General features: G+C 48.9%; 1 protein-coding gene across 4 annotated transcripts in view; it reads right to left on the reverse strand.

Annotated features, from left to right (window-relative positions):
- Positions 1–12,500, reverse strand: part of LOC310795082 (tyrosine-protein phosphatase non-receptor type 7-like) — a 35,935-nt gene that overhangs the window by 18,713 nt on the left and 4,722 nt on the right. For 3 of the 4 annotated variants that reach the window (XM_083657110.1, XM_083657108.1, XM_083657109.1), the window contains exons 2-3: positions 2,070–2,251; positions 287–442 (exon numbers count right to left, since the gene is read on the reverse strand). In XM_083657110.1, the coding sequence (XP_083513236.1) occupies positions 287–442; positions 2,070–2,140 (227 nt within the window). In that variant the 5' untranslated portion in view covers positions 2,141–2,251. The remainder of the gene's footprint in view (positions 1–286; positions 443–2,069; positions 2,252–12,500) is intronic. The other variant, XM_083657111.1, reaches the window with a different exon arrangement.

Genomic DNA, 12,500 nt, shown 5'->3' on the forward strand with positions numbered 1-12,500 from the left:
ATGGTTTGGGTTTGGATTTAGTTTGGTTAAAACCATCCACATCCGTGAACTCACATTCTGTTTCGTTCTGCGGTTCCGTCTGGCCTCCAACCCGGGGCAGACGTTTTCAGAAACTACAAAGTGTACGGGCCAATCAGGGGCCTGCCTCGTAGTTGACATCGTAACTGACCAATCAGGAAGTAATGGCTGCCTCCATGGCAGTTATTGCAGAAATAGACTCAACAACAATGAAACAAGAATAGGAGTATGCACCAGCGGCGTTTCTCTGTGGGAAAGACGTTTTTACCGTTCCGAGTGCATTTGGATTTGACTGGATCCGACCGACGCCGATTGGCTGAAGGACCGGATTTGGCGATGCTGATTGGCTGAAGGAGTTGTCTGACAAGGCAAGTACTCCCACCCACTGACATTACTGTGGACTGCTTGGATGGTTTGAACCAGGCTAGTTTGGTTGAGGGTTAAATAACAAAAATGTTAAATGTGACAGCAGACAGTTTTACACTTCTTTAAATGGCCACTAGAGGTCTAGGCTGGAACATTACACCTATGTAGTCAAGTCAAGTCAAGTCAAATTTATTTATATATCACCTTTCATACACAAAGGCAATTCAAGGTGCTTTACAAAAAAATAATCGAAAAAACAAGCAGCAAAGCAATGCACATATAAAAAAGAAACACATAAAAAAACACAGCCGACAGTTTTAGTTAAAATATATACTCAAATTAACAAACATGAAACATTATTTCTGTTTTAAATAAGTTACAAGGCATTCTTCAGTATTATTATTACATGTACAGTCCATTTGTTGGAAATGTACAGGAAAAAAAAATTAAAAATTACAGGCCGAGAGAGGCAGTAGTTTAGTAGCAGTTAAAAGCAAGAGTAAACATAAAGGTCTTTAGCTTGGATTTAAAAATAGGCAAAGTAGGGGCAGATCTAATGTGTTCAGGGAGTTTGTTCCAGTTATGAGAAGCATAGTGGGAGAACGCGGCTTCACCATGTTTTGATTTGGTCCTCGGGACAATTAGTAGACCAGTGCCTGAAGATCTCAGGGATCTGGATGGTTCATAGTGTAGAAGCATTTCAGAGATGTAGTGTGGGCCTGACCCGTTGAGAGATTTGTAAACTATTAGCAGAATTTTAAAGTCTATTCTAAGATTTACTGGCAGCCAATGCAGGGATTTGAGAACTGGTGTAATGTGTTCAGCTTTCTTGGTTCTTGTTAGAACTCTAGCAGCCGCATTCTGAATGAGCTGTAGTTGTTTAATAGCTTTTTTGGGAAGACCATTGAAAAGACTGTTGCAGTAGTCTAGCCTGCTAGAAATGAAAGCATGAATTAGTTTTTCAAGATCTTGTTTGGACATATAGCCTCTAATCCTTGCTATATTTTTTAGATGATAGAAGGCAGATTTTCTTATAAGCTTGATGTGGGAGTTGAAATTTAGATCAGAGTCAATAATAATGCCAAGATTTTTTACCTGGTCCTTTGGCTTCAAAGATAGGGATTCGAGGTGAGCAGTAACTTTGAGCCTATCTTCTTTTTTGCCGAAGACAATTATCTCTGTTTTGTCTTTATTAAGTTGGAGAAAATTCTGGCACATCCAATCATTAATTTGCGCAAGGCACTGACACAGTGTCTATGGGGGCATAGTCATCCGATGAGAGGGCTATGTAGAGTTGGGTGTCATCTGCATAGCTATGATAAGCTATTTTGTTTTTTTGCATAATTAGGCCCAGAGAGAGCATATAAAGGTTAAACAGGACAGGACCTAAAATTGATCCTTGGGGTACCCCATGTAGAAATGTTCATATGCAACGTATTTTTTTTAACAAACGATATTCAACGTATCAGAAAGGTTGATGCTGGGATGGATCGGCCCTAACCTGACCCTAACCTCAACCAATCATCACTCCTCATGTCCCTCCGGCCCATCCATTCTAGCATCGACATTGTAGAAATATGCCAACACTGGAGACTGGGTTGGAGTGATGTGTGTGCGTGTGCGTGTGTGTGTGCGTGTGTGTGTGTGTGTGTGCGTGCGTGCGTGTGTGTGCGGCGAGTACACACCTCTCCTGCAGGCGAATGGACATTTTGCGAGGGGGCGTGGTCTCAGCAGGAGGGGAGGATGGGACACTCATGGTGTGTGTGTGTGTGTGTGTGTGTGTGTGTGTGTGTGTGTGTGTGTGTGTGTGTGTGTTTGTGTTTCTGTGTGTGTGTTTGAAGCAGGGTCTCAGAACATCATCACATCACTGCAGAGAGAAACAGAGAGAGGATTCCACCTGATTAAAAGGTCATGAAACCTGCAATAAGCAATATCACACCTTATCACACAATATGATAGATAGATAGATAGATAGATAGATAGATAGATAGATAGATAGATAGATAGATAGATAGATAGATAGATAGATAGATAGATAGAGTACTTTATTCATCCCCGTAGGGGAATTCTGGCGTTACAGCAGCAGTAGCATCAATGACAACAACAACTAATTAAACAATAAAAAGTTACACAAATTCCCGTAGGTAATGTGCAGACAGAGCAAAAACAGCAGTATCAACATACAGTATTGCTAGAAAGAAGCAAGAAACAATACAATACGTAAATATGCAAACTACAATATATACAACTTTACTTCCACCGCCGTTACAAGTATATTAAATAATACTATTATTTCTATGACTAAAGCTGTACACTGTTTGATTATTTATATTGTAGCGAATCAGCAGTACACACATAGTGGTGAGCAATGGTAGTGTCTCCACTACAGATAGGAACTGTGTGGGGGAGTGTTATGTTGGGGAGCACTATGCTGTGGGACCACTTCCGGACGGAGACTGAGCATGTGCAGTCAGTCTCCGCGCACTGCCTAGGGGGAAGCTGCTATCTATGAGCATGACAACAGCGGAGAGTTGTGAATATGAATAACTGTGAATAAAGAACCTGTACCAGCAAGAAGCCTCTGCCTCATGAAATATCAGGAACGCTACATTGGCGTCAGAAGTTTAAAACGGTGAATTACCTCCAGAATCGGCAAAAATGGTTAACAAGTTCCTGAAGAGAGAGAAGCAAAGACTCAGGCGGGAGGCGGGGAGAGAAAGAGCCGGGGCGGACTACCAAGCACCCGAGGAGAAAGAAGACGGGGTAGACGCGGCCGCTACCACAGAGATCCAGGCGGGGATAGCAGCAGCAAGCCTGGGGTTTGTGATGATAAAATCCGAACTAAACGGCGATATCCCCGTAGCCACGGAAGCTACCCCGCGGCTCAAAGAGGCTAGCAGGCGGGCTAACGAGGCGGCGGAGAGAGCGGAAGAGCCGAGGCCGGTGAGAGTGAAGATCGAGCGGGTTGACAACACCGCTGTAACAATGGAGGCTGTGCCACGGCCCGGTGAAGCTAGCCGGAGAACCGGAGACAAAGACGAGACACGGGTCGAGGAGACGAAGGACGGCGGGCGGCGAGGAAGAAAGGAAATCACCCCGCCAAAATTCAACGGTAAAGGCGAATGGGAGCCATATTGCACAATGTTCAACGTAGCAGCGGAAATGAATGGCTGGTCGAGGGGAGAGAGAGCCAGTCATCTGGTATTGTCACTCGAGGGTGAAGCTATAACATGTGTAGCAGCAATGGCAGACACCAAAGACTTAGACGTGGTAATGGCGGCCCTGAGGAGGCGTTTCGGACGATGCAAAGAAGAAGGCATTATGGTCGCAGAACTGTGTAACAGGCGTAGACGACCAGGGGAGTCGCTGCGGGCGCTAGCCACAGACATTGAGATCCTCAGCCGGCGTGTATACAGCCGGCTGCCGCCAGAAGCACTGGACGAGCTAGCCCGAAACTACTTCGTCCAGGCTATCGCGCCGCGAGGGCTACGAGAGCAAGTAATGCTGCAAAGGCCAAAGACATTAGAAATAGCGCTAGAGCTGGGGTTTGAAAGAGAGACAGTAGAGGGCTGGACCATGAACAGCGAAGAGGGGAGAGCTGTCCCCGTAGTGAGAATGGCAGCGGAAAGCCCGATACAAGAAGAGCCAGCGTGGAAGACGGCTTTGGCAGAACAAGGCAACATGGTGAAAGAACTGTCCGAGTCAGTACAACAACTCAAAGAACAACTGCTCCGCAGAGCGACCCTGCAGCCCAACCCCGCTCGACAGCCCACCCAGCGGAACAACAGCTGGGCTAGAGGGAGCATGATCTGCTGGGGATGTGGGCGTCCCGGTCATCGGGAAGCAGACTGCCGCCGGAGAACGTGGAACCAGGGAAACGGTACGGGGCCCGTCCAGATGGGGCGAGACGGGTCTACGATGCCACAGTCCCCGTAGCCACAGCGTCGCAGGAGGGAGCCCACCGACAGCAACAGAGAGGTGGGGCTCCGCCGTGCCCCGAAGTAGACGACATCGCCGGAGCTGTCAACATGCAGAGCGGGCCGCGCGCGATGAACCGATGCCATGTTCCAGCCTACCTACAAGGGAGATACTGCGCCGCCCTGGTGGACACGGGGTGTACGGCGACGCTGGTGAACGTCAACATGATGCCCGAGGGGATGCGCCTGGAGCAGCCAGCAGCACAGCTGCTAAGAACAGTGTCCGGTGAGTTAATGCCAATGAGGGGGAGGGGACACGTAATGATAACAGTGGGGAGACAGACAGTGGACTTTCCGGTGTGGGTGGTAGAAATGGCGGGGCCTTGCATCCTGGGGGAAGACTACTTAACGATGAACAAATGCACAGTAGACCTAGGAAGAAGCACATTGACATTTGCAGAAGGAACGGTAGTCCAAATGAGCCAACCGCCCACCGTTCCAAGGGAACGGCCTAACGTTAACAACATCACCGTGTACCGCGTCACCGTAGAGCATGAACCCCACCTAGCAGACCCAACCCCCCCCCAAAACCACGCCCCTAGCCCACCTCCAAACACTTGCCCTCAGCCAATGCAACAGGCAGAGGGAGAGACAGAGAGGTTAGAAATGCTCAGGACACTACACCAACGTCAGAGCGAGGGGTTAGAACCACAACAGAGCGACGAACTGTGGAGAGTACTAGAAGAGTACAAAGACATTTTCGCGATGACGGACGATGAACTAGGCTGCACTCACCTGGTAGAACACCAAATAGACACTGAAGGGGCGCAGCCCATCAGATCATATCCCCGTCGAATTCCAGCAGCAAGAAGAGATATAGCGAACGAAGCTGTAGAAAACATGCTGAGGGCAGGGATCATCGAGCCGTCAGAGAGCCCATGGGCATCGGGAGTAGTGTTGGTAAAAAAGAAAAATAGCGCAAAGATGCGATTTTGCGTAGACTATAGAGGGCTGAACAAAGTGACAAAAAAAGACGCGTACCCGATGCCCGTCATCGAGGAGCTACTAGACATAGTGGGGGAGTCAGCCTGGTTCTCCTCCCTAGACCTCCGCAGTGGGTACTGGCAGGTGCCCCTCTGCGACGATGCCAAGCCAAAGACCGCCTTCCGCACCGAGAGAGGACTGTGGCAGTTTCGAGTACTCAGTTTCGGGCTGTGTAACGCACCCGCAACGTTCGAGCGGTTAATGGAGAAACTGCTGGGGGACATTCCCCAAACAGAATGCGTCGTATACTTAGATGACATCTTGACACACGGGGGCTCGTTTCAGGCAGCGGTGGGAGCATTACGAAAAGTCCTACAGAAAATAGCAGCGGCGGGTCTAAAGCTACACCCAGATAAGTGCCACTTCCTGAAGAAGAGGGTAGAGTTCTTGGGACATGGCATCGGCGAGGGGGGCATCCGCACTCTAGAGGAAAAAACACGGGCAGTCTCAGAATGGCCCACCCCCAGAGACAAAAGTGAACTCGAGAGCTTCGTAGGGTTAGCATCCTACTACAGGAAGTTTGTAAAAGGATTTTCTGACATCGCAGAGCCACTGTTCCGGCTTAAAGAAAAGAACACAGACTTCGACTGGACAGCAAAATGCCACCTAGCGTTCGAAACCCTCAAGAAAGCGCTGACCAAGACCCCCGTGCTTAGAGCACCAGACCCCGCACTGCCGTTCCTATTAGACACTGATGCCAGCAATGGAGGTATGGGGGCCGTGCTGTCCCAGGCAGGGCCGGAGGGGGAGCAGGTGGTGGGGTATTTCAGTAAGACGTTTGATAAGACAGAAAGAAACTACTGCGTCACACGCCGGGAGCTCCTAGCAGTCGTAGAAGCACTGAGACACTTTAGATACTACCTCCTGGGACAGCCTCAGTTCACCATACGGACCGACCACTCAGCGCTGCAGTGGTTGTGGTCCTTCCGGGAGCCGGAGGGACAGGTGTGCCGCTGGTTAGAGAGAATGGCGGACTATAACTTCACCATAGAGCACAGAGCAGGGAGACACCACGTAAATGCAGATGCCCTGTCACGACGACCCTGCGCGGAAAGGGGGTGTGTGTACTGTGAGAAGAGAGAGGGGAGAGAGAGGGAGCTCCAAGAAGACGCTAGAATCTGCCCTAACCACACGGGAGATGGGCCAGTGTGCAAGACACTGCGGATGGCAGAAGCAGCAGATTGGAAGGGCCACCAGGAAAACGACAGGGAGCTGTCACCAGTGCTGCAGTGGGTAGAAGCGGGCCAGAAGCCGCAATGGGAGGAGGTGGCGGGGGCCACCGACACAACCAAAGGGCTGTGGGCAGGGTTTGACACCCTGAGATTGAACAGTGGAGTGCTGATGAAGTGCTGGAAAGAGCCAGCAACGGGAGAAAACAAGTGGCGAAAAGTAGTGCCAACGACACTGAGAGATGAGGTGTGCAGGAGCTGCCATGGGACAGTAGGGGCGGGCCACTTTGGGGTGAGCAAAACCCTCCGTCGCATCAGACAAGGCTTTTATTGGGGGAGGATGAGGAGAGACGTACAGGACTTCTGTCGGCGCTGCAACCTCTGCGCGGCGTACAAAGGGCCATTAGACCAGTCTCGCGCCCCGCTCCAACAGCTAGCAGCAGGAGCCCCCATGGAGAGGGTAGGGGTAGACGTGATGGGGCCGTTTCCACGCTCAGAGAGTGGAAATCGATACGTCCTAGTAGCTATGGACTACTTTACAAAATGGCCAGAGGCATACGCGCTGCCCGACCAGGAGGCGGGGACGGTGGTCGACGCACTAGTCACAGGCATGTTCAGTAGGTTCGGAGCACCAGAGACCCTACACAGTGACCAAGGAAGAAACTTCGAGTCACGAGTGTTCGCCACCATGTGCGAGAAACTGAACATTAGAAAGACACGGACCACAGCATTGCACCCCCAGAGCGATGGCCTAGTAGAAAGATTCAATAGGACACTGAAAAAGCAGTTGGCCATCCTCACGGAGGAGCACCAGAGGGACTGGGACACGCACCTGCCTCTCATCCTCATGGCCTACAGATCCGCAACACACGAGTCCACCTCCTGCACACCCGCCCTGCTCATGTTAGGTCGAGAACTGCGGACACCAGCAGAAATGGCGTTCGGCAAGCCACCGGATGCACCGGACGCTCCCCCGGGGAGAGAGTATGCCAGGAGGCTACAAGATCGATTAGAGTCCGCTCACAACTTCGCTCGGACCCAGCTAGAGAAAGCGGGCATGAGACAAAAAAGGAACTATGATGTGAGGGCAAAAGGAAACCATTTCCAGGGGGGGGAGTTGGTATGGGTGTACACACCCCGGAGAAAAAAAGGGCGTAGCCCTAAACTGGACTGTCACTGGACAGGCCCATGCAGGGTGATGGAGAGAATGGGGGAGGTGGTGTACCGGGTGCAGATGCCACTTGGTGGCAAGAAGGTACTCCACAGGGACAGGTTGGCCCCATACCGGGGGGGGTGCACCCTTCCCCCAGATCTCGGCCGCCCAGCGGTTTCACTTAGACAGAGTGAAAGAAGGAATCGGTTTCCACAGAGAGGGGCGTCCGGCCATGACCGGGCGGGCCCCACTCAGAGACTTGAAGCACCAGAGACACTGCAGGTGGGGTCAGGCCCACCGGCAGGTTCACAGAGACTAACACGGCCACGGAGAGAGCCAAGGGCTCCAGGACATTTGAGCAACTTCGAGTTGTACTAAAAAAAAAAATAAAAAAAAATAAAAAAAAATAAAAAAAAAAATAAGGAGGAGATGGTGGTTGGAAGTGTTATAATGAAAAGTGGATGATGTGTATGGCATGAGATATTGTGGGGAGGAGACGTGGGAAAAGCCTGAGATGGAAACATAAGATGTGGTTAAAAAACAAAGAACTGTTAAAAAGAAAAAAAGATGCTGGGAGTGTTGGTACAGGGGAGGGGTGATGTGGTGTCAACGTGGGCGTTGACCTTATTGTTGGGCGGGGAGTATGTAGCGAATCAGCAGTACACACATAGTGGTGAGCAATGGTAGTGTCTCCACTACAGATAGGAACTGTGTGGGGGAGTGTTATGTTGGGGAGCACTATGCTGTGGGACCACTTCCGGACGGAGACTGAGCATGTGCAGTCAGTCTCCGCGCACTGCCTAGGGGGAAGCTGCTATCTATGAGCATGACAACAGCGGAGAGTTGTGAATATGAATAACTGTGAATAAAGAACCTGTACCAGCAAGAAGCCTCTGCCTCATGAAATATCAGGAACGCTACAATATTATAATTGCAATGACTATGCCGTACCCTGTATGGCGTATTATATTACATGATAATCTAGCTATGACTATGCATTGTGAGTGTGCAAAGTGCAACGTGGGCATGAGTGTGCACTGTGCATGTGCAGTATGGATTCAACATTCAGGAGGGTCATTATAGGAGAGAGGGAGGGGTAGGGAGAGGAGGGCCCTCCTCTCTCTGCGTGTCCAGGAGTTATTGTATATTGTTATTGCGGTGGGCATGAAAGACCTCCTGTAACGCTCCTTGCTGCAGGGGAGCTGACGGAGCCTCTGACTGAAACCTCTCCGTTGTCCAGCCAGCAGGTCGTGTAGGGGGTGTGTCGTGTCATCCATGATTTTGAGTATTTTTTGTAGCATCCTTCCCTCCACAACCACCTCCAGGGGCTCCAGAGTGGTCCCCAGCACAGAGCCTGCTCTCCTAAAAAGTTTGGTCAGCTTGTTAGAGTCGCCGGTGCGACGTTGGTGGACCAACGTTGCTATGTTACAATTTCGGCTCCGAAATTGTAAAATGGTAACGTACGTTTCTACAGGGGTGGGCGTGGTTTTACGGAGATTTTCTGTTTCTAACCCCTCCCCCCCTACCCTAACCCTAACCCTAAGATCTCAGAACGTTACCATTTTACAATTTTCAAGGCGAAATTGTAACATAGCAACGTTGATCCAAAATGTTGCTATGTTACAATTGTCTGTGAGACTACAGACATGCCCTGTATGCGTGGCCTGTATGCGTGGCCTGTATGCGTGGCCTGTATGCGTGTCCTGTATGCGTGTCCTGTATGCGTGTCCTGTATGCGTGCCTAGCATAACAATGGCACTAAGCCTAAAGCTTATTAACCAGAATTATTCAGGGCCTATTTTGAGAAGTTCGTACGTGGAAATGAAAGAAACTGGTAAAGCAGCCGGTCACGTGAACTCACATTTCATTTGGTTCTATCAGACCGTCTGGCCTCAACTCTGGGAGGGCTTTCTGCACAAACTGCAAAGCGGACGAGCCAATTAGTGGCCCGCCTCGTAGTTGACATCGTAACCGGCCAATCAGGAACGTCAGTAGCAAAACAGTAATGGCCGCCTCCTTGCCTGTCCGCCTCGAGGAGTAATGTCAATGTTCGACTAAACAGCCATTCACTCATTGAGTGCCAAGGACGAGTATGTTCGTCAATTCAGATACTAACGTAGAGTGCCAAGGACGAGTATCTTGGTCAATTGCGTTTTTTGACGGTGGGACGTGGATCAAAGCCTCAGGCATCTCCTGTACAAATATTGTAGCTATTGAAGGTGTATAACCTATTTTACGGACTCATTAGGTGGCGACAGTGCTCTCCAGATTAGAGAAAGGTCCGGAAAACAGCAGGAAAAAGCCCCGTGATGAAAGAGAAACCGCTCATGCTGCAGCCAGAGCCATATAGATTGCTCTGTCTGGAGCTGACGTTGGCTGCGAACAGCAGTCAATCCGCGCCCACAACTGAGCCCCTCTGCCTCTGTCTGTCTGTCTGCATAGTTTCTCCACACGATTAGCTGCCAGAAAAGCAGCACCCGACGCCGAAGGGCCAAACCATTCTCAGCAGTCCGGTTTGGCTTTTCCGTGTCGCGCTGGGAGCCGGCGCACAAAAACGGAGCACTCCGAAAATAGACTGGGTGCGTGTTAGGCTGTGTGTTAGTGTGGGGAGGAGTTTGCAGCTGAGGGGGGGAGAGAGGGGTGGGGCACACAGGGCACCACACAACTACACCACGTCACTACATCAGAAAATATTATCTTCAGAGTCAGCGAATGTGCTTGAAATGCTTCATTTCACAAAAGGCGGAATAACTCAGCTTCTAATTTGAAACGCCTGTATTTGCTCAAAACAACCTATCTTCTCCGGCTCATAACTAAAGAACGGAAAATGGTATCAATAAACTTTTTTTTGCTGATGATACAATAGAGTCAGCTCGTTCTTTGTGCGTGTTCGGTGTTTACATAGTAATATCACACAATATTCTGTGGGCCTCGAGAAATCACTGAAAACGCTCTGAAACTCTGGCACTGGGAGCGTCCGTTCTCCAAAAGTGGCTGGCACTCAATGAGTTAAGCGCAGTTATTGCAGAAATAGACTCAATAACAACAATGAAATAAGTACAGGAGTATCACCGCAACAGCTGAGTTTCTGGGTGGAAAATATGTTTTTGCCGTTCTCCCGAGTGGATTTGGATTTGACTGGATCCAACGCTGATTGGCTGAAGGAGTTGTCTGTCAAGGCCAGACGGAAACGAGGAACAAAATGAAATATGAGTTCACGTGACCGACTGGTTTACCAGGCTAAAGAAATTAGACTGTTCTAAGAAAATATTGGGGAATTGTGTTTAAGAGCCTCATTTAATGTCCCGTTATGTCCTTTAAGAATGTCCTGAAATGTCCTGTTATGTCCTTCAAGAATGTCCTGAAATGTACTGTTATGTCCTTTAAGAACGTCCTGAAATGTCCTGTTATGTCCTTTAAGAATGTCCTGAAATGTCCTGTTATGTCCTTTAACTATCATCGTCAATTCAAATACTAACGTAGAGTGCCAATGACGACTAAAGTCGTCAATTGCGTTTTTTGACGGTGGGACGTGGATCAAAGCATGATCCATCTCCTGTGAAAGTATGGTGGCTGTTGAATGTGTAAAAGCTATTTTACGGACCCATTAGGTGGCGACAGTGCTCTCCAGATTAGAGAAAGGCGAGGAAAAAAGAGAGAAGAAGTCATGGGGAAACGGAAATCACATCGGTATGCATCGATATGCATGAAGCATAACGTTAGCTGTGCCTGCAGCAGCCAATCTGCTGCCACAATTGAGCCCCTCCGTGTCCGCTGCGATAGCCCATCCGCATGATTAGTTGTCGAGTTGTTATTATTCTCAACTGGAAGCGATGGGAGCCGTTGACAAATACACGCGGAACGCTGTAAAAAAGCTGGATGTAGCGCACTTTTCAGTGCAGAGCAAACTCAGCAGAAAGCCACCAGAGCCACCAGAGACACACCCACGGAGAAGGGGTTTGCAGTTGAGGGGGGGCACGCAGGGCAGCATACAACACCGACCCAGACAGACCCAGACAGCAGGACAGGATTGGCAAACACAAGCTAGAATATCTGATGCCCACCAGCAGTAAATCAAGACCAGCAAGAAGCTGCAACCAGCAGCGCACGCATAGGCCAGCGCTGCTGGTTGCAGCTAAAAAATATTATTTTGCCAAACAAAATTCCTTTGTTTTCACTGTTTTATTGAAGGAAATTATTTTTGAGGTGTCACATCAGAAAATATTAGCTTCAGAGTCAGTCATGTGCTTGAAATGCTTAATTTCACAAAAGGCTAATTATCTCAGCTTCTTCTAGTTTGAAACGTCTCTTTTTGGTGAAATCAACCTATCTTCTCCGGCTCATAACTAAAGAACGGAAAATGATATCAATAAACTTTTTTTTGCTGATGATAGAAGAGAGTCTCATCGTTCTTTGGGCGTGTTCGGTGTTTACATAGTAATATCACACAATATTCTGTGGGCCTCGAGAAATCACTGAAAACGCTCTGAAACTCTGACACTGGGAGCGTCCGTTCTCCAAAAGTGGCTGGCACTCAATGAGTTAAGAACATCCTGAAATGTCCTGTTATGTCCTTTAAAAATAGACTAAAGACTTTTATGTTTACCGTCGCTTTTAACTGCTGACAGCTATTATGCAAACCCAATGAGTCCTCTATAAGTTTTAGCTCTTTCTGCAACTGCTGCGCCTGTTGCTTATTGCACTTTTTATACTCTTTTTAAAGTTTTGTTGTGATGCTTTTAAATGTCCATTTTCCTGTCAACCATTTTCTGTGAAGCACTTTGAATTGCCTCTGTGTATGAAATGTGCTATACAAATAAACTTGACTTGACT

Source organism: Poromitra crassiceps (assembly GCF_964638095.1).
Source record: "Poromitra crassiceps genome assembly, chromosome: 20".
Classification (NCBI taxonomy): Eukaryota; Metazoa; Chordata; class Actinopteri; order Beryciformes; family Melamphaidae; genus Poromitra; species Poromitra crassiceps.